The sequence below is a fragment of the Miniopterus schreibersii genome, assembly GCF_964146895.1.
Source record: "Miniopterus schreibersii genome assembly, chromosome: 6".
Taxonomy (NCBI): domain Eukaryota; kingdom Metazoa; phylum Chordata; class Mammalia; order Chiroptera; family Miniopteridae; genus Miniopterus; species Miniopterus schreibersii.
In genome coordinates this window covers 6,634,621-6,654,767 of record NC_138107.1, presented here as the reverse complement: position 1 = coordinate 6,654,767, position 20,147 = coordinate 6,634,621, and the positions used below count along the sequence as shown (strand labels likewise).

The window sequence follows — 20,147 nt, the reverse complement described above, 5'->3', positions numbered from 1 at the left end:
GTTTATAGCAGCATTACTCATAAAAGTCAGAAGGTAGGAACACCCAAATGCCCATCAACAGATGAATGGATAGACAAAATACGGTATGTACACACAATGGAATATTATTCAGCCATAAAAAGGAATGAAATATTGATACATGCTTCCATTTGCAATGAATCTTGAAAACATTTTGTTGAGTGAAAGAAGCCAGACACAGAAGGTCGCATATTGATTGTATGATTCTTTTTATAAATTACCCAAGATAGGCAAATTTATAGAGACAGAAAGCACAAGAGTGGTTGCCAGGGGATGAGGGGGAGGAAAAATGAGGAATGAATACTTAATGGGTATGGGGTGTTCTTAATAGATATGAAGTGATGAAAAAGTTTTTTAACTGGAGAGAGGTGGTTGTTGCACAGCATTGTGAATGCTAAATGCCACTGAATTATATACTTCTAAAGTAATTGTAATGAGTGTTTTACCCCAGTTTTTTTTAAAGGAAAAATAGTTTGATCCTGACTTACTAGCCAAAGGCACTTAGAAAGTAAACTCCTATAATGCCAGTGTTGAATTTGTGTACTCAGAACCTGCTTTTTAAAAATAAGCAAAACCAAAAAAAACAAGCCAATTGTATTATCTCAGATGACAAGAATACCCAATGTAAGATGGCCCCAAGGTTGCCTAATTTAGTGGTTCAACTATAGCATCAAGGACACAGCAATTATTTCCCTCTTTCTGATCTATCATCCTCAGTATATCAGCCTCATCATTAGGTCCTGAGGTTCCCAATCGATCCCTTCATGTTCCCAAGATGGTTGTAGTAATTCAGTGCACTGAGTTTTCTTTATATCCTCTAGTGACAGGAAAATGGGTATCTTCTCTCTTTTTTTTTTATTTTTACATTTACCTTTTTATTATAAACTTTTCAAACCTATAGGAAAAATGTAAAGAATCATAATGTGTATACCCTTATATTTACCACCTAGATTCAACATGGTTAACATTTGGGGCATAATTTTTATTCTATAAAGAAAATTTTTTGAGTCATTTGAAGGTTGTAAACATCGTGACTCTTCACCCTTAAATATTTCAGCATGCTTCCCCCCCCCCAGATCTTTATTGTTGAAAGTATTACAGATGTCCCACTTTTTTCTCTTGACCCCTTCTACCCTGTACTGGCCCTAGGTCTTCACACTATTGTCTGTGTCCATGGGTTATGCATATAAGTTCTTTGGTTAATCTCTTCCCTCCCACCCACCCACCCCTGTCTTTCCTCTGAGATTCATCAGTCTGTTTCATGCTTTTATGTCTCTGGATCTGTTTTGTTCATCAGTTTGTTTTGTTCATTAGATTCCACAAATGAGTGAGATCATTAAAACTGAATTAGGAAGAATCAGAAAACCTGAATAGGCCAATAACAACTAATGAAATCGAAGCAGGAATGAAAAAACTCCCAGCAAACAAAAGCCCTGGTCCAGATGGCCTCACAGGGGAGTCCCACCAAGCATTCTACTTCTTACTACAACAGTCCCTTTCACATTTCTTCCAATGGTGGTTTGGTGGTGATAAACTCCTTTAGCTTTTTTAGGTCCTGAGGTTCAGGTGATAGGACTCCTTTATCCTATTTAATAAAGATATCTATTTTGAATGATATCCTTATTAAATAGAGTAGTCTTGGTTTTAGATCCTTGCTTTTCATTTCCTTGAATACTTCATGCCATTTCCTTCTGGCCTGTAGGGTTTCTGATGAGAAATCACCTGACAGCCTTTTGGAAGCTCCTTTGCAGATAACAAATTATTTTTTGCTTGCTGCCATTAAGATTCTCTCATTGTCTTGCATTTTTGGCTTTTTAATTATGATGTTTCTAGGCTTGGGCCTCTTTGGGTTCTTCTTGCTTGGGAATCTCTGTGCCTTCTGAATTTGTGTGTTTTTTTCCTTCACCAAGTTAGGGAAGTTTTCTGCCATTATTTTTTCAAACAGGTTTTCTATTCCTTGCTCACTCGCTTCACCTTCTGGTACTTGTATGATGTGTATATTGTTAACATTTCATGTTGTTCCATGGCTACCTTAAGCTATCCTCCTGTTTTTTTAATTGTTTTTCCTTTTTGGATCTCTGATTGAGTGATTTTTTTCTACCATGTCTTCTAATTCGCTGATTTGATTCTCGGCATCTACTAATCGGCTGTTTATCCCTTCCAATGTATTCTTTATTTCTGCTGTCATTCTTAATTTTCTTCATAGTTTCCATATCTTTTCTTGTGCTGTTGAGCATCCTTATGATCAGTATTCTGAACTCTATATCTGATAGATTGCTTATGTCCATTTCATGTAGCTCTTCTGGAGAATTCTTTTGTTCTTTTATTTGGGGCTTGTTTTTTGTCTCCCCATTTTGGCTGCCTGTTTGGGTTGTTCCTATGTATTAAGTACGTCTGTTATGACTCCTAGTCTTTTTGGAGTGTCTCTGGTGCAAGACAATCTCAGAGACTGTTTGTGACTGGCCTTGAGTACCTGTTTGGAACTTTAAGCAATTCATTATTTGTCGTTCCCTCTGCTGGGGCTGGGTGCTTTTGGAAAGGAAGAAGATGTGCACCAGTATCTGCTTTTCCTAGCCCTGGGTCCAGAAGTAGATCAGGCAAAGACTCAAAGCATCCAGAGATCCACCTTTGCCTGCAGGCTTATTGTTATTCTCAGCCTCTTAATGAGCCTCAGGCTGTAGACCACAGCAAAGCATAAATTCCACAGGGTGGGACTAGATATTTTCCAATAGGGTGGGACAAAAGCTGCCTTGATGGTAAAGGTCTGCCTGAGAAAGACGTCCTCTGCCATTTGGGGGAATGACTCAGCACAGGAATCCAAGCTGTATTCCCAAAGCCCCCATCCTGGATTCTTCTCACATAGCTCCAGTCCACTCTGTGCTCCCTCTGCCAGAGTCCAAGGTGAGTGGCTACACACGAAGTTTTGTGTGTTGGCACTGTAAGAGGGTGCCTGTATTTCCAGCCATCTTTCCCTGACAGACAGAAACCCTGCTGCTTTTCACAACCAGATGTTGTATGGGCATCTTTCTCAGTTCTGGTGCTCTGGGCTGGGGAGCCCAGCTTGGGGTTTAGACCCCAGAATTCTCAGTGGGAATCCCCCACAGCTGAGATATCCCTTCGGACCTTTACCTGGTGTCTTTGGGAGCCAGGCCAGCCTTCTCATGCCTCCGCGCTTCCTATCAGTCTCTATGGGGTTTCCACCTTTTTTCCTTGGTTATGAGGGTGCTCCCCAGCTAGTCTTTAGTTGATTATTCAGGATGGTTTTTCTATATTTTAGTTGTAATTCCATTTTGGTCCTCGGAGAGTGTCAGTGTAGCTTCCACTTAATCTGCTGCCATCTTGGAATCTCCAGAGCCCAGTTTTTGTAGAGAATTAACTGTTCTCTTATAGCATAGTAAGAAGCTTGAAAAATTCCAGGGCAAGTCAGCATGCTTATTCTAAAATAAGTATCATCTTCTTACATAACCATATACTAAGATACTGAGGTACTGTACAAAAATTCTTACTAATAAAAAATATCCAGTTCATATTTAAATTTACAAGTGCCCCCAAATATATATTTTATAACCTTTTTTTTTAAAAATCAGAATCCAATCAAGGACTTCAAGGAAAAATAGTTTGATCCTGACATATTATCCAAAGGCACTTAGAAACTAGGCTCCTACAATGCCAGTGTTGAATTTCTGTGTCCTATATTGCATTTGGTGGTTATGTCTCTTTAAATCTAGAACAGTGTCACCACCTTGCATTTTCATGGTAGAATGCTTGTTTTTTTTACCTTCTCTTTGGAAAAGGTATAATTGCTGTGATAGAAGTACCAGTTCTAAAAAGTAATAAGATTAGTGGATCAATAAATAGCCAGGAAAAGAAAAGTAATCTTGGATTCTCTAGGTCTCTAAGAAGTAGATAAATGCTGGTGTGGTCCTGGCTGGATAGCTCAGTTGTTTAGAGCTTCTTCCTGATAGGCCAAGGTTCCAGGTTAGATCCCTGGTCAGGGCACATACATGAGGCAACCAATGAATGCTTAAGTAAATGGAATAACTGATGTTTCTCTCTCTCTTTCTCTCCCCTCCCCCCCACACCTTCTTTCTCCATCTTCTCTCTCTAAAATCAGCCCTAGCCAGTTTGGCTCAGTGGTTAGAATATTGGCCCGCAGGCTGAAGGGTCTCGAGTTCAGTTCCAGTCAAGGGCACATACCTTCATTACAGTCTCAATCTCCATCCCCAGTTGGGTCATGTGCAAGAGGCAACCATTCAATGTGTCTCTCTCACATCGATCTTTCTCTTTCTCTCTCTTTCTCCCCCCTCCCCCTCCTCCACATCCCACTCCCACCTTCCACGCTGAAAAGTAATGGAAAAAATATCCTCGAGTGAGGATTAAAAAATATAATAATAAAATAAATTTTAAAATAGTTTGATCCTGACATTTGGCAGTTAGAGTTACCCTTCTTTGAGTGTCCCTGATTTGCTACAGTCTGCTAGACCAAAAGCTTTTCATAGATGCAGGGACTTTCCCTGTCTTGATGTCTGTTCTGTTGCTGGTCCCAGGTCGAGTACCTAGAACCTGAATAAATGCTCATTAATTAAATATTTGTTGAATGAATGAATGAATGACAACCTAGTATATTTACACACATTACCTGATGCAGTCTTCACAGCCAACCTTATAATGCCAACCTTGTAATATAAAATATAAGCCAATCTTGTAATACAAAAAACTCAGTTTTGGGAATGAAAAATACCAACATAGATGCTTAGCTGCTTCTTCAAACCTCCATAGCCAGAGGTAGGAGCTGCCTCTTAAACAATGCCATTTAAAAATTTTTTACCATTTTACCCATTTTAAAAAATATGTTTTTATTGATTTTAGAGAGGGAGGAAGGGAAGAAAAGAGAGAGAGCAAAACATCGATGTGAGAGAGAAACATTGATCAGTTGCTTCCTTCACTCGGTGTGTGTGAAACACTGATCTGGAACTGAACCTGAAACTTGGGGATGTGCCCTGACTGGGAATCAAAGTGGTGACCTTTGGGTACATGGGACAACACTCGACCAACTGAGTCACACTGGCCAGGGCCATTTTAACCATTTTAAAGTGTATAGTTCTGTGGCATTAAGTGTATTCACAGTGTTGTGCAACCATCACCATCGTTCATTTTATTTTTATTTTTATTTTTTTTAATATATCTTTATTGATTTCAGAGAGAGGAAAGGAGAGGGAGAGAGGGAGATAGAAACATCAATGATTTGAGAGTCATTGATCGGCTGCAGCCCACAACCTGGGCATGTGCCCTGACCGGGAATCGAACCCCGATCGCCTGGATCCTAGGTCGACACTCAACCGCTGAGCCACGCCCGGCTGGGCACCATCGTTCATTTTAGCCTATGCCTTTTTCCTCCACTGTTACACTGCCTCCCTTTGTTCTTCAGGGTGCTTTTAACCATCTGCAAAAAGATTTTAAAACTTTTCATTTTTATTTTTTTAGCAAAAACACTGAAGGAACCTGGAAGTTTAAACTTTCAGGCTGGGCTGAATACTGAGTCACTGTTTTCCCTTTCTCATCTCCCCACCCAGCTCTGTTTCATGTAGAATTCCTTGTTGGCTAATAATAGCTGAGTATGTTGTTTTGAGCGGGAATACATGCTATCATGTCTCCTTTTTCTTACACTGAATTGGAGCTGTTTGGTCTGTTCCTGCTATTTCTTGGGCCAGTGAGTCCGTGATTGAAATGGTCCAAGGGCAGAGGAGCCATGCACCCACATTTTGAGCTGTGTACCTGCCTAATGGGTGAGAGCACCACTGGGCTAAGGTCCATTCTCTGCCTGGTCCTTGGGAAAATGAATTTGCTTTGTCATCCTCTACTCTTGCTTTCTGCCAGGAGTCCAGCTCACTACTTTCAGTTTCACTTTGGGCTTTAAAAATCTTTATCTTATACTGGCTGAATTACCTATATAATATAGGTACAAATAAGCAGTTTCGTTGTCTTGGCTGTGAGATGAGTTGGGATATGTGCAAGATTTGAGGAGGGAAATGAATCTGCCTAAATAGGGTAGCTGGACTTTTCAACTCATGTTTCTACAGCAGTGGTCTCCAAGTCCTAATACCAGGCAGAGCCAAGAGGTGAAATATGACACAGACTGGGGATGAGAATTGGCAGTTGGTCCTGAGTGCACAGTTTCTTCCCTCCCAAGTGTATTTTACAGCCAAGTGAACAGAAAACAAGTCAGCAGGCTACTTGCCGGAGACTTGAAGCAGAAAAGTGATCAAGGAAGGAGGGAGGGAGGGAGGGAGGGAGGGAGGGAGGGAGGGAGGAAGGAAGGAAGGAAGGAAGGAAGGAAGGAAGGAAGGAAGGAAGGAAGGAAGGAAGGAAGGAAGGAAGGAAATATTGATGTGAGAGAGAAACATTAATTGATGGCCTTCCATACACTTCCTGATGGGATCAAACCCACAACGTAGGTGTGTGCCCTGACCCAGAATGAACCAGTAACCTTTGTGTGCACGGGAGGACACTCAACCAACTGAGCCTCTGGCTGGGCAGGAAAATGATCTTTATAAAAAGTTGGACAGATAGCTTTTATAAAAATTTTTCGGAAGAACAAAATGCAAATGGCTTATTTTTATCCCCGATCCCTAAGTGTAAGGTAGATTCTAGGTGTATTCCTAAGCCTATTTGTGGGAGGGAGGGGCTAGGCTTCCCCAAGTTTGACCAGTCATATATTCTTCACTTTGGATCACAGTCCGCTGGATCAGAACGTTGCTGGGAAGTCTAAATACAAGCCTTCCCATTGAATGATCAAGCAAATGGGCACAGTTTGGCCCCTGGCCCAGCTCTGCTCCATGTAAATTTTATCTAGCACACAAAGGACTGGCTCGAAGCTGGTGGTGTTGTAATTCCAGTCATTACTGACTAATATACCAGGCCACCATTGCATGAGGCTTGACCTGAAGTAGCTGCTCTAAATATAGCCAGCCTTTCTGGCAGATGCAAACACCTGGAGGAGCAGGCAGGCCCCCAGCAGAAAAAGTATTTACTGTTAATAGCATGTCTGTTGAACAGTTGTGCACTGTCAGAGTTTATTTCATGCTATGTTTATACATAATTAAGAACAACTCACTGGATCCATTGGCTTATAGTTGGGTTATGTTTAGAAAAAATGCCATTTATGTTGTTGCCTACTGCGGGGGCTGTAGATGATGTCACTAGTTTGAGTAAGACCATGAGAGAAGCAGTTAATGTAATTACTGACAATTTCTTTGATCTCTCTAATGAACACAGCTTACTTAAACCCCTTAGTGGCCTTTGGTTTCTGGCACTGATATACCAAACTGTCAGTCATGTGATTTTGCTCAGTTAGAGACTCTGGTTTGTGTGCTTGGTAGTTCCTTCTGACATAAGGGGGTTTATGAGTAATTAAAAAGAACACCAGCATTTACAAAATGGTGCTTCTAAAAAAGAAACTATAAATGTCTCATAAATATGTAAAAGATACTTACCCTCTCTCACAAAAAGAGGAAACCATTTTAAGATCTCATTGAGATCTTATTTTTTACCTATCAGATTGACAAAAATCCAAAACATTGGAGAAACACTGTTGATGAGCAAGTAGGGAAATAGACACTCATACATTCTTGGTGGGAGCATTCATTAAGTGTACAACTTTTTTTTTTTTTAATTTGTCTTTATTGATTTTAGAGAGAGGAAGGGAGAGGGAGAGAGACAGATAAAAACATGAATGATGAGAGAGTCATTGATTGGCTGCCTCCTGCACGCCCCCTATTGGGGATCAAGCCTGCAACCCTGGGCATGTGCCCTGACTGGGAATCAAACTGTGGTCTCCTGGATCATAGGTCAGTGCTCAGTCGCTGAGCCACGTTGGCTGGGTAAGTGTACAACTTTTATTAAGGAAAGTTTAGATATATATTAAAACCATAAATATATACCCTTTGACCCAGCAGTATTACTTATAGGAATTTATCTTATAGATGCATTTGATGTGGGCTTAAGCTTATTTATGGAAGAATTAAAGCTTGGAAAAAAACTCAAAAGTGAACTGGTTACATAAATAATGATTTATCCATATACTGGATACAGATATAAAAAAGCAAGGATACTCATATACTGACATAGAGATGTCTTCGTGATACAGTGTTGAGGGAATACAGCAAAGTACCACTTGTGTAAAAAGGGGCAAAATAAGAATACATATTATTTGTTTATATGTGCATAAGGAAGTTCTATAAAGATATTTAAGAAGCATATGGCCCGTCCGGGCGTGGCTCAGCGGTTGAGCGTCGACCTAGGATCCAGGTGATCGGGGCTCGATTCCCAATCAGGGCACATGCCCGGGTTGTGGGCTTGATCCCCAGTCAGGGTCATGCAGGAGGCTGCCGATCAATGACTCTCTCATTATTGATGTTTCTCTCTCTCTCTCTCCCTCTCCTTTCCTCTCTCTGTAATCAATAAAGATATATTTTTTTAAAAAAGCATATGAATGATTGTGTGTAGGAAAGGAGATAAGTTGGGTATTTTTCACTGTATGAAACTTCTTAAACCATGTGCATATGTTGCTTTTTCAAAAAAAAATTAGAATGTTTTTAAAAAATGGAGCTGCTTTGAATTTCAGTCATAGTTGCAGAGGAATTCGTCTTTTATTTTTTTATATTTTTATTGATTTCAGAGAGAGGAAGAGGGAGAGAGAGATGCAAAAACATCAATGATGGGAGAGAGTCATTGATCAGCTGCCTCTTGCACACCCCTGCTGGGGATCTAGCCCACAAACCAGGCATGTGTCCTGACCGGGGAATCGAAACGTGCTCTCCTGGATCATAGGTTGATGCTCAACTGCTGAGCCACACCAGCTGGGCGAGGAGCTTTCTTTTAATTGACTTGCTGTACCCATATGTGCTATCCTTGTGGGTAAGAGGGAATTCTCCTCGTATTGTAGTCAATGGTGATAATCTTTGTTGCCTTTAAATTTTAAAAATTTTATTGGACCCAGCCGGGTGTGGCTCAGTGGTTGAGCATGCACCTGGGATCCAGGAGATCGAAGTTCGATTCCCAGGGCACATGCCTGGGTTGTGGGCTTGATCCCGAGTTGGGGGCGTGTAGGAGGCAGCCAATCAATGATGACTCATCATTGATTTTCTCTCTCTCTCTCCCTCTCTCTCTCCCTCTCTCTCTCCCTCTCTCTCTCCCTCTCTCTCCCTCTCTCTCCCTCTCTCTTCCTCTCTCTGAAATCAATAAATATATATTTAAAAAAAAAAAAATTTATTGGTTTTTTAGAGAGTGGAACAGGGAGAGAAAGAGACAAAACAGACAGACATTGATGTGAGAGAGAAACATCGATCAGTTGCCTCCTGCAGGGCCCTGACCAGAGATGGAACCCGCAACCCCAGCCCAGGTATGCGCCCTGACTAGGAATCCAATGGCTACCTCTTGGTGTATGGGACTTTACTCCAACCAACCGAGCCACACTGGCCAGGGCGATGTTTGTTGTTTTTTATGTGGGTACCTTGGGAAGAAAGTGGTGCATGAGTTTGCTGGTCCTGGGGTTTTTCCTGTTGTTCCTCAGCCAGAATCAGTGGCTCTGAAGATTTATATACCAGAAGCGTTACGTTCTACTACAAACCCTGAGAAACTGGCTTTTTCCTTTTGTTTGACAGTTAGGATGATATGCTCTAGACAGGACTGAAGTCTCTTACCTTTTCTCTTTATTTGTAGGAACCTACAAGCAGCAATTGGCGCCTATTATGACTTCGAGAGCCCGAACATCAGTATGCCCTCTATGTCTTTTGTTGAAGATGTCACCATAGGAGAAGGGGAATCAATACCTCCTGATACTCAGTTTATAAAAACATGGCGGATCCAGAATTCTGGTAAATGTATAATGGGCACTTCTCTTTGTCCAGTTTTCATTTTCTTAGTAGTTAAAAGAAATAAAGAAATGTGATTGTATAACTGAGATTTTTTTATACATGATACAGCATTTCTTGTACTGGTATTATGCCCAAACATCAATGAAATATCCCCTGCCCTAGATTAGGAGGAACAATGTAGGTCTTGATGGCATCTAAACACAACCCAATATTCATTTGACACCCGGAACTAGGCCTGTGTGCGGTGGTTCTACTCCATCACTTTAATTCTGCTCTGGTTAATCTTCCAGTTATTTCCAGCAGGCTAGAGGAGGAACAGCCATGAATAGAACAAGGTAGCTAGAAAGAGCTGTGAGCATTTGTTCTTTTGAAAATCATTTCTTTACAACCACAGGATGATTATGTCTGAAATTTCATTGAGATATCTGAGACATTAATACCACTTTGAAAAGTAGGGTAAGAAGTGTGCAGATTTGCTCATTTGGGAAAGCTGGAAAGATTGAGAAATTATTTTTTTAAAGCATTGTTGAAAGATTAAAATTAAGCTAATCATAGTTCTTTGAAAATAGTATCTGAGTATGTATCTGGTAACTGTTAATTATTACCCTTTAATTGTTAAATTATTTTCAAATGACTTTAAATTTGATTGGGTTTAGTTAGTATTCCTTGTCCCATCCAATAATAATTTATGCTGACTGGGTGAGGATTTTTTAACATCCTTATTATTAATGAAACAGAGAAATTCTGAGAGAGAGAAAAATAGGCAAAAGGGTATTTAGCTAAAAATTTGTGGCTGTTGGAGAACCCTAGCTAGCAAGGTAATCTGATATGAGATGATGTAAAGTTCTGGGGGCTCAAACCCTATAAAAGTGACTTTTTATTGACTGTTTACTTTTCAGTTCTTTATTTTATGATAGGGAAAGATTAGCTAAGCTAGACTTTTATATAATAACTAATGTACCACGTTGTTCTTCTTAGTTTTTCTGGCTTATTTAAAAGTAACTCTCCCAGCCTAGCCGGGCTTGGCTCAGCGGTTGAGCATCGACCTAGGATCCAGGCGATCGGGGTTCGATTCCTGGTTAGGGCACATGCCCGGGTTGTGGGCTGCAGCTGATCAGTGACTCTCTCATCATTGATGTTTCTATCTCTCTCTCTCCCTCTCCTTTCCTCTATCTGAAATAAATAAAGATATATTTAAAAAAATAAATAAAAATAAAATAAAATGAAATAAAATAAAAGTAACTCTCCCTTGGATGCAGGTTCACTGTGTCACGGTGCTAACACACATAATTTGGATTAACCTAATGTAGACAACTGGGGACATCTGTGACTATGTAAAATTTTCATTAGCCTCTTTTCCCTTTTGGTTATAACAGTGTGGTGTATTGTTAGTTTGAGAAGTACATGGTAATATAGGAAGGTAGTCATATTTTCTATTTTCTTGAATTCTTGTTTGATGTTTGATTATCTTTCCTTTGCCTAATTTCTTTCTTACCTTTCTTAATATTGCATGCTTTTAAAAATATGAAAACAATATCTTTAGTTTAGCTTCTATTCATCATCTTTCTCCTTTGAAGTGTTACTAAAATCTGTTACTGATGGAAAATGCTTTGAAACTTATACATGAAAGTTTTAAATGAATGACATTTGTTTAGAAAGTATGAGATATTCAAAAGGTTTAATTTAAAAAATTTAATCTAAGACCTTGTTTACTTACATTAAAAATGGTCTGGCCTTCCATGAGTTCATTATAGTGCCTTTAAATATTGAAAGTTGTTAGAGTACTGTTGAAATATTTTAAATACTACCTTGTTGCAGGATAACCATTTTATATTTCAGAAAACCTCTTGATATATCTGCTCACTCACTAGACAGTCACTTGGGTTAGTTGGAGGGTTTGGGGGAATTGACATAAAATGGCTACAATATAAAATCAGAACCCCAGAGAGCCTGCCCTTCACTTTGATTTGGAGAAAGTCTGTATCGGCATTCCTGGCCACCTTTTTTTACATAGTAACTCCAGTTCAAAATGGCCTCTGGGTCTGCAGTCTTTTTCCTGTAAATGGCATTTTTATTCCTGAACACCTCTTGAAAAGTTGGGCAACAATTGCTAGAGATTTTACCCTTCAAGGTACTTTGAACAAATAGCTTTTATATTCTTCTGGAATTTGTTCATCCAGTCGTAAAATAGTTTTCTATCTATAAGCTAAATGCTTTCCATTTGATTAAGGAGAACTTGGCCTCCTGTAACTGACAGGTATGTTATTAAAGAGAGAGAGGGAAAGTGTGCAGGTGCGTTGGTTCTTTGGCAGTCATCCTAATCTGGCCTGAGTTCTTTCTGGAACTAGAGTAGTAACACAGAGGGTAGGGCAGGCCTTTGCTGTTTCTCCCCTGGCTCTCTTGTTCTCATTCATAATCTTCCCTTAGAGATAGTGCTCACTGAAAGAGTTTCATAAATAATTTTTATGATTCCCCTCTGCTGTCAATTTTTAGGCATGCCAAGTATTCAAATATGCAACAGAAGAGATTAATAGGAACTGCACATAGCTGTCCTAGCAGCTTCCCCAAAAAAGATAAATGTTACACGTTTAAAATTAAACTCATAATACTGTTTAAATCCTTAGATTTAGACCACAGAAAAACAGAAGTGAGACTTTTAATGACGTAGATGCAGAATCCCATGATCCAAACTTTTGTCACTATTTAAGTGTTAGAAGCTTGGGAAACTTGAGTAGGAAACTTTACATTGGAGTTTAAAGTGAAAATTTGGAACTATCCCTCTAAAGATGAAAGTAGACAGTAGTTTTTACCAACATTTACAGCTAGCTTCTCAGTTGTTACAGCCATGCTCTGTTGTCCAAGGGTAGTGAATGTTAAGCTGAGTATGTAATGATTATTCTGGTGTTTTTCTCGCTTTGGTGAAGTACATATGATTTTCATATTGTCATGAGAGTGCCTTTAGAGGCATCTTTGTTTTTTGAACTACTTCTCTGTAGTTAATATAAAACAAGTTGGGAGAAGAACTTGAGAAAGAATAACTATTCCTCCATTTTTCTTTTGGCTCCTTAAAACAAGTTTTCTGCCTTTCTCTTCAGTATGATTATAGAGAAGATCATTCTGCTTCATTCATTCATTCAACAAATTGTATTATGTTCTAGTCATTTTATGAGGTACAGGGAGAAAATGCTGACAAAATCAATGAAGGTTCCTGTTTTTATGTCACTTACTTTGAAATGCAGTCTCTAAACTTATAGGGGTTAACAGAGTAGGGGATCTTCACTGAGATTTGTTGACTTCTGCATTGCTCTTTGAATGTTCTTTACTGGCTCCAAACTATAATCACATACCTAGTAAGTCCCAGGCTTTCTGGAACTGATGGACTTTTATTTCATTTTTGCCATGCTTTCTGTCATCTCAAAATCACAACATAACAGGATTTTGTTGTTGTTGTTGTTACTTTTTATTTTTTAAAATAAAATTATATTCCATGATAACTGAAAATCACAGCCTTAATCATAAGCATGCTTGTGACACTTGTCTTGGAAAGTCATAAAACACAGATTAGTCTTTTTTACAGATATATTCATCCCCCATTAAGCTAGTTTGTAACAGACTTAATTTGAAACCTGTTGTATTATACTTTTCCAATCCTGGTTTCAGGTGGCCCAGATGGCTCAACCTTCCTTCTGTATAAAGAATCTGTATCTTTGATTTTTTCAGAGTCACGTGACCTAACGGTTGGAGCTGTAAGAACTGTATGTCATAGTTAATTATTGGTAACTCTCAGAAAGTTCATCAGTTTATAGTAAATTAACACTTTAGAGTTGATGGTAGATGCTATGCTCTTCCAAGTTTTTTCAAAAGGCTCTCTGAGTGCCACATCAATAGGGTACCTAGCGTACTAAAAAGATCAAGACTGTAGCTGCATTATTTAACATTAATCACTTAACAGTTTACTAACAGTCTCCCTGGAATATAGCAGCACTCCCTCTTTTGCATAGCCAAGAGACCTGACCATCTCCGCTGCTGGTGGTCATCTGCTCTGGATAGCCAAGTATTTCCCATACCCAGACAGCCTTGGTTTTCTTTATTTTCTTAGAGGTTCAAAAACAGACACATTCTTGGGATTTCATATAAATAGACATTGTCTTGTTTGTGTGTGTGTGTGTGTGTGAAAGAATAATTGTGAATACAGCCCTGTAACAGAAGTTCAGTTTTCCTCTTGGATCTTGGTCTTTAAAGGGACCAGCATTTTCCAAGATGCTTCAACTCAGCTGCTACAACTCTTAGTATAAAACAGATATGCTTTTGCCAGGCCATAGGCCCCAGAAATGAAAAACAGAATTTGCATGTATTACCGGTGTATCACCCACAACCTTTACACCAGCCACAGTTGCTCTCGGTAGTGTTAACTTAAGAGGACACTGCTGGCAAGTTGTTGTTTTTTTAAGAGGTTATCACAAAACATACTTGGCCACTGCTTCATCTGTTATTCCTTCAGATCTAAGAGCCACAGAGGGTGCTGTTCGTTTTGGGCTGAGATCTCAACAGTAGAACTCTGGTTGCTTTTTTCTCTTGTTCTCTCTTCAGTAGCAAACCATCATGTATATCAAAAACAGCCTGGCAATTCTAGAACAAGGTAGTGAGGATCCTAGAATACTGTTAGGAGGTAAATTTCAAGCATGTTGTGTCCTGAGAGTCCTGCTGTAGTGATTTATTTGTGTAATGAATGTATATATCCCTGCCATAGAGTCTACCTTTTTATAGTGATTTATTTGTATAATGAATGTATATATCCCTCGAAAAAGATATATAGGGATTTCTATTACAGTAAAAAGGAGTGTATTAGAGAGACTTCACAATAAAAATTACTTCTAGTCACTGTGTGGCTATCTCAGAGCAAGTCAATGTGTACATTTCTCATTTTGCATTAGTTTACATGAAAATAGTTAAACAGGAGTTGGTACCAAATAAGATCTTTGCCACTTCCAAAGGAGGAAAGACATTACTGCCAAAGCCATTTTTTTGTATTGACATTCCTGTCCTTTCTGCAAGCACCTCTGGCTGGTGTCATCGCACACAGTTCATTGTGGTGTTATCAGAGGAGTTCACCGCACTGTTCATATTTTCCCCACTGTTTGAACATGCACATGAAACTTTCACTTGACACCTCTGTCTTTGTTTTTCTTTTCTTTTTAATTTTTATTTTTTAAAAAATATATCTTTATTGATTTCAGAGAGAGGAAGGGAGAGGGAGAGGGAGAGATAGAAACATCAATGATGAGAGAGTCATTGATCGGCTGCCTAGCCGGCAACCCGGGCGTGTGCCCTAACCGGGAATCGAACCCTGATCGCCTGGATCCTAGGTCGACGCTCAACTGCTGAGCCACACCCGGCTGGGCTTCTTTTCTTTTTAAATCTTCACCCTAGGATATATTTCTCATTGATTCTAGAGAGAGAGGAGAGAAAGAGAGAAACATCTGTTGGTTGCCCCCTGTGGTTGCCTCCTGTATGAGCCCCAACCAGGGATCAAACCTGCAACCTTTCGGTGCATAGGACAACACTCAACCACTTGAGCCACTCTGGTGAGCGAAAAAACACTTTTAAAATGGAAACAATATCATAGACATTATTCCTTATGTGTTTCATCCTCTTGCCTGGATGTAAAAATGGAGGAGAGTCAGACATATTTTTACTATGAATTTCAGCTTAAAAAGTTAGAGTGAAAATAGCCATGTGTTACATGTTAGTAGAGAATGCGGTCCTCCAGAGATGTGGCCCTGTGCTTGCTTTCACAGTTCTTCATTCTTTTATTTTTTGGTAATCTTCACCTGAAGATATTTTTTCCATTGATATTTAGACAGTGGGAGGGAGGGGGGAGAGAAAGAGAGAAACATTGTTGTGAGAGAGACACATTGATTGGTTGCCTACCGCACACTCCCTGACTGGGGCCAGGGATCAAACCTTCAACCCAGGTATGTGCCCTTGACCAGGAATCAAACCCGTGACCCTCAGTGCTCGGGCCAACATTCTTAACCACTGAGCCACACCAGCCAGTGCACACATATTCTTAGATTCTACAGATTTAGTGTGATGTGTGGCCTTCTCTGGGGTCACCTGAAACACATCTTTAGGAACTGTCCTATAACAGTAGTTTAGGGCAGTTCCTGAATTCAGCCCTAGAACAGTAGGTTAATTTTCCTCTTGAATCTTGGTTTTTAAAGAGACCAACATTTTCCAAAATGCTTCAGGTCAGCTGCTACTACTCTTGACATAAAACAGATATGCTTTTGCCAGGCCATAGGTCCCAGAAATGAAAAACAGAATTTGCTGAATTCTGTTTGGTTTTGCTCTATGTGTCTTCTCTTAGGGGTAAACTGTTGGTCAGAGGTTGTTTTCTCTGGTAATTCCCTCTGATTAGTCATGTGAGATGTTCTATAGTTTGGGGATATGTAGGTAGGATTACATGTCTGTCCAAGATTGATTGCCTAACATTTTTTTCTTTTGCTTGAACTCAGGGGCAGAGGCCTGGCCTCCAGGGGTTTGTCTTAAATATGTCGGGGGAGACCAATTTGGACATGTGAACATGGTGATGGTGAGATCGCTAGAGCCCCAAGAGATTGCAGATGTCAGTGTCCAGATGTGCAGCCCCAGCAGAGCAGGAATGTATCAGGGACAATGGCGGATGTGCACTGCTACAGGACTCTACTATGGAGGTGAGTATGTCCTTTTGCGGCCCAGGGTGAAGGAATTAATGTAGTATCTTAATGCGTCCCCATTGTTGCTCATAGAGCCTGTAAATTACCTAACAGGGCATGGCCTCTTTTAAAGTCACTCCATGCAGGTGAATGACTTGAATTTAATGACTGTCTGGTTGGTTCAGTCTAGTGCTCTCCCTTTTACACTGGGACTTTAGTTAAAACTTAGTGAATTGTATGAGATATATCTTGCATTCTAAACAGTGATTTAGTAATGTTGCTGTTTTTATTATATAACCTAGTAGGTACTGTAAGATCACTGAAGGCAGTCTTTGTTTACAGAATCTCTAGACACAAGTCGTAAAAAAAGATAATGCAGCCCAGCTGACGCGGCTCAGTGGATTGAGCGTCATCCTATGGACCATGAGGTCCCTGGTTTGATTCCCAGTCAGAGCACATGCTTGGGTTTTGGGCTCTATCTCTGGTGGGGGACGTGCAGGAGGCAGCCAATTGATGAAAAATTGATGTTTCTATCTGCCTCTCCCTCTGCCTTCTCTATCTAAAAAATCAATAAAAACATATTTTAAAAAGAAGGCAATGCACAAAATGTGCATACTTCCTTCAACCTGATGACCTGTCAAGCTACTAATGCCTCTCACACTTTCTCTTTATTGCCAAACTTTCTGAACAAAGTGAGCTATACTCATCATCTCATTTTCCTATTTTTCATTTATTCTCCCACCCAATCTATTATTTTTATTTTTTAAGGGAACTTTAAAGATGTTTTTATTGATTTTTAGAGAGAGGGAGGAAGGGAGAGGGAGAGAGAGAAACATTGATGTGACAGTGCAACATCAACCAGCTGCCTCCTGCAGGCCCCTACTGGGGATCGAGCCTGCAGCCACAGGTATGTTCCCTGACCATAAATTGAACCAGCAACATTTCCATGCACCAGATGGTGCCCAACCAGCTGGGCCACATCAGCCAGGACTCAACCCAATCTATTCTTTACCCACTCCAATGAAATGCTTATCAGTGACTACCCAGTTACTAGATCTAACTAACGGTCTTCATACTAACTGACCCTCTTATCATTTGGTACCATACTCCAGATGTTTATTTTATTTTATTTTATTTTATTTTATTTTATTTTATTTTATTTTATTTTATTTTATTTTATTTTATTTTATTATTTTATTTTATTTTATTTTATTATTTTATTTATTTTATTTTATTTTATTTTATTTTAATCTTATTTTATTTTATTTATTTTATTTTATTATTTTTTTATTTTATTTTATTATTTTATTTTATTTTATTTATTTTATTTTATTATTTTATTTTATTTTAAAATATATCTTTATTGATTTCAGAGAGAGGAAAGAAGAGGGAGAGAGAGAGATAGAAACATCAGTGATGAGAGAGTCATTGATCAGCTGCCTAGCCTGCAACCCGGGCATGTACCCTGACTGGGTATCGAACCCCGATCACCTGGATCCTAGGTCAACGCTCAACTGCTGAGCCACCCCCGGCCAGGCTGTGAACTATTTTTTGAATAACAAATGAACATGTAATCAGGTATCAGAATGCAGAGAGATTTGTCTCTTCCCTCTGGACACTGTTTTCAGGCCACCTCTCTTAAGACTCTTTTTACCCTCAGAGTTAAAAGTAGTTTCTCCCACTGCTGAGCTCCCTCTCTCTCCTTTGCCTCTCTTTGGTACTTTATCTCTTGCTAACCAGTTAATCTGGTGAATATTTCATATCACCTTTAAAACTTCAGGTGATACATGGCCCTGGCCAGTGTGGTTCAGTGGTTAGAGCATCGGTTGTAGCATCAAAGGGTTGTGGGTTTGATTCCTAGTCAAGGGCACGTACCTAGATTGCAGGTTCTATCCCCGACTCTGGTCAGGGTGAATGTGGTAGATAACCAATTGATATGTGTCTCTCTCACATCAGTGTTTCACCCTCCACCTCCCTCTCCTCCCTTCCACTCTCTCTAAAAATCAAGAGAAAAAACATCCTCAGGTGAGAATTAACAAAAACCAAACAAACAAAAAACTTAAGGTGATACATGTGTTATTTATCTTTGTAACTCTTCAAAAAGCTACTGCCCAGTGCAAAGCAGAGAGTGACTTCTCAATAGATTTTTTTTTTTTTAATTGATTTGAGAGAGAGAGAGAAACATCAGTTTGTTGTTCCACTTACTTATGCATTTATCGGTTGTTTCTTGTATGTGCCCTGACCTGGGGTCGAAACCGCAACCTTGGCATATTGGGATAACTCTCTAACCAAGTGAGCTACCTGGCCAGGGCCACTCAGTAGATTTTTAAAATGAATGTTAGCATTTTTAAGGGAGGGGGAAGATAACATACATGAGTTTTTTAAAAATCCCTTTGATGCAAAGGTACTGCTTCTTAGTGTTCTTCAGTGTTTGAGAATGCTAGTCCTATTTTGTGTTTTTAGTGTTAAATTAAAAATAACTATCAGTATGTGGGACATTAAATTTGTACTTGTAACGTCCCTTACAAATTCTAGAAGTAGATAGAGTGTAAATATACTAGCTTTGGAGGCAGTAAAGTATTTAAAGCCTTTCTAGGTCATGTAGTCTATGAGCTGATTCTTAGGACTTTATGAAATCTAAAAGCTTTAAGGGATCCTAATAATTTACCTGATTCCATGATTTTCAAGCTTTTTTCTTAATTATTGGAACCCTTTCCTTGATAGTAGCATATATGAATTCCCCTTCTGAATAAGGGGAAAAGATAAAAATGAAACTGGTTTTGCCCGGCCAGTGTTGCTCAGTGGTTGAGTGTCCACCCATGAACCAAGAGGTTGCTGGTTCCAGTCCCAGTCAGGGCACATGCCTGGGTTGTGGGCTTGATCCCCAGGAGGGGGAGTGCAGGAGGCAGCTGATCGATGTTGCTTTCTCATTGATGGTGCTATCTCTCTATCCCTCTCCTTTCCTTTCTAAAATCAATAAAAACATATTTTTAAAAAAAGAGAGAAACTGGTTTTGTTGAATTGAAAGCCTCCTTGGCCTGAGTTTCCCTGCTCCCTATCTGAGATGACCTCCAGGGCCCTGTGGTATAGTTTGCAAACCCTTTTATCTGTTGTAGTAAAGAATTTAATTTCATTATACAAACTTACTATATTTCATTGAATTTAGATTACTATTGGTTATAAAACACATCCTGATAACAGAGACGTTAAGTGACTGGCAGAAAGTACATATAATATACATAAAACCACAGCTATGAACACATGAAAAAAAGAACACCTGCCATGTCACCCATGATTGGCTCTTGCCAGTTTTTCTTGCTCGTCCTTCTTAGCTTGTTAGCTCACTGAGTATAATGTGGTGGTAAGAACCTGGAATGTAGGACTAGGTTGCCTGGGCGTAAACTTGGACAATAAACTTGATCACACTGTACCTCATCTTTCTATTTTAACAAAGCTTGCATTTTTTGTTTGTTTTGTTTCTGGTGGGGTGATCTCTATAGTTTAAACAGTGTTCTCTCGACAGAATCCGTTCTTATGTTTATAATAACAGTTATGG

General features: G+C 39.4%; 1 protein-coding gene across 2 annotated transcripts in view; it reads left to right on the top strand.

Annotated features, from left to right (window-relative positions):
- Nucleotides 1-20,147, top strand: part of ILRUN (inflammation and lipid regulator with UBA-like and NBR1-like domains) — a 90,687-nt gene that overhangs the window by 26,450 nt on the left and 44,090 nt on the right. For both annotated transcript variants that reach the window (XM_081141227.1, XM_081141226.1), the window contains exons 2-3: nucleotides 9,739-9,893; nucleotides 16,412-16,609. In XM_081141227.1, coding sequence (XP_080997353.1) covers nucleotides 9,739-9,893; nucleotides 16,412-16,609 — 353 coding nt within the window. The remainder of the gene's footprint in view (nucleotides 1-9,738; nucleotides 9,894-16,411; nucleotides 16,610-20,147) is intronic.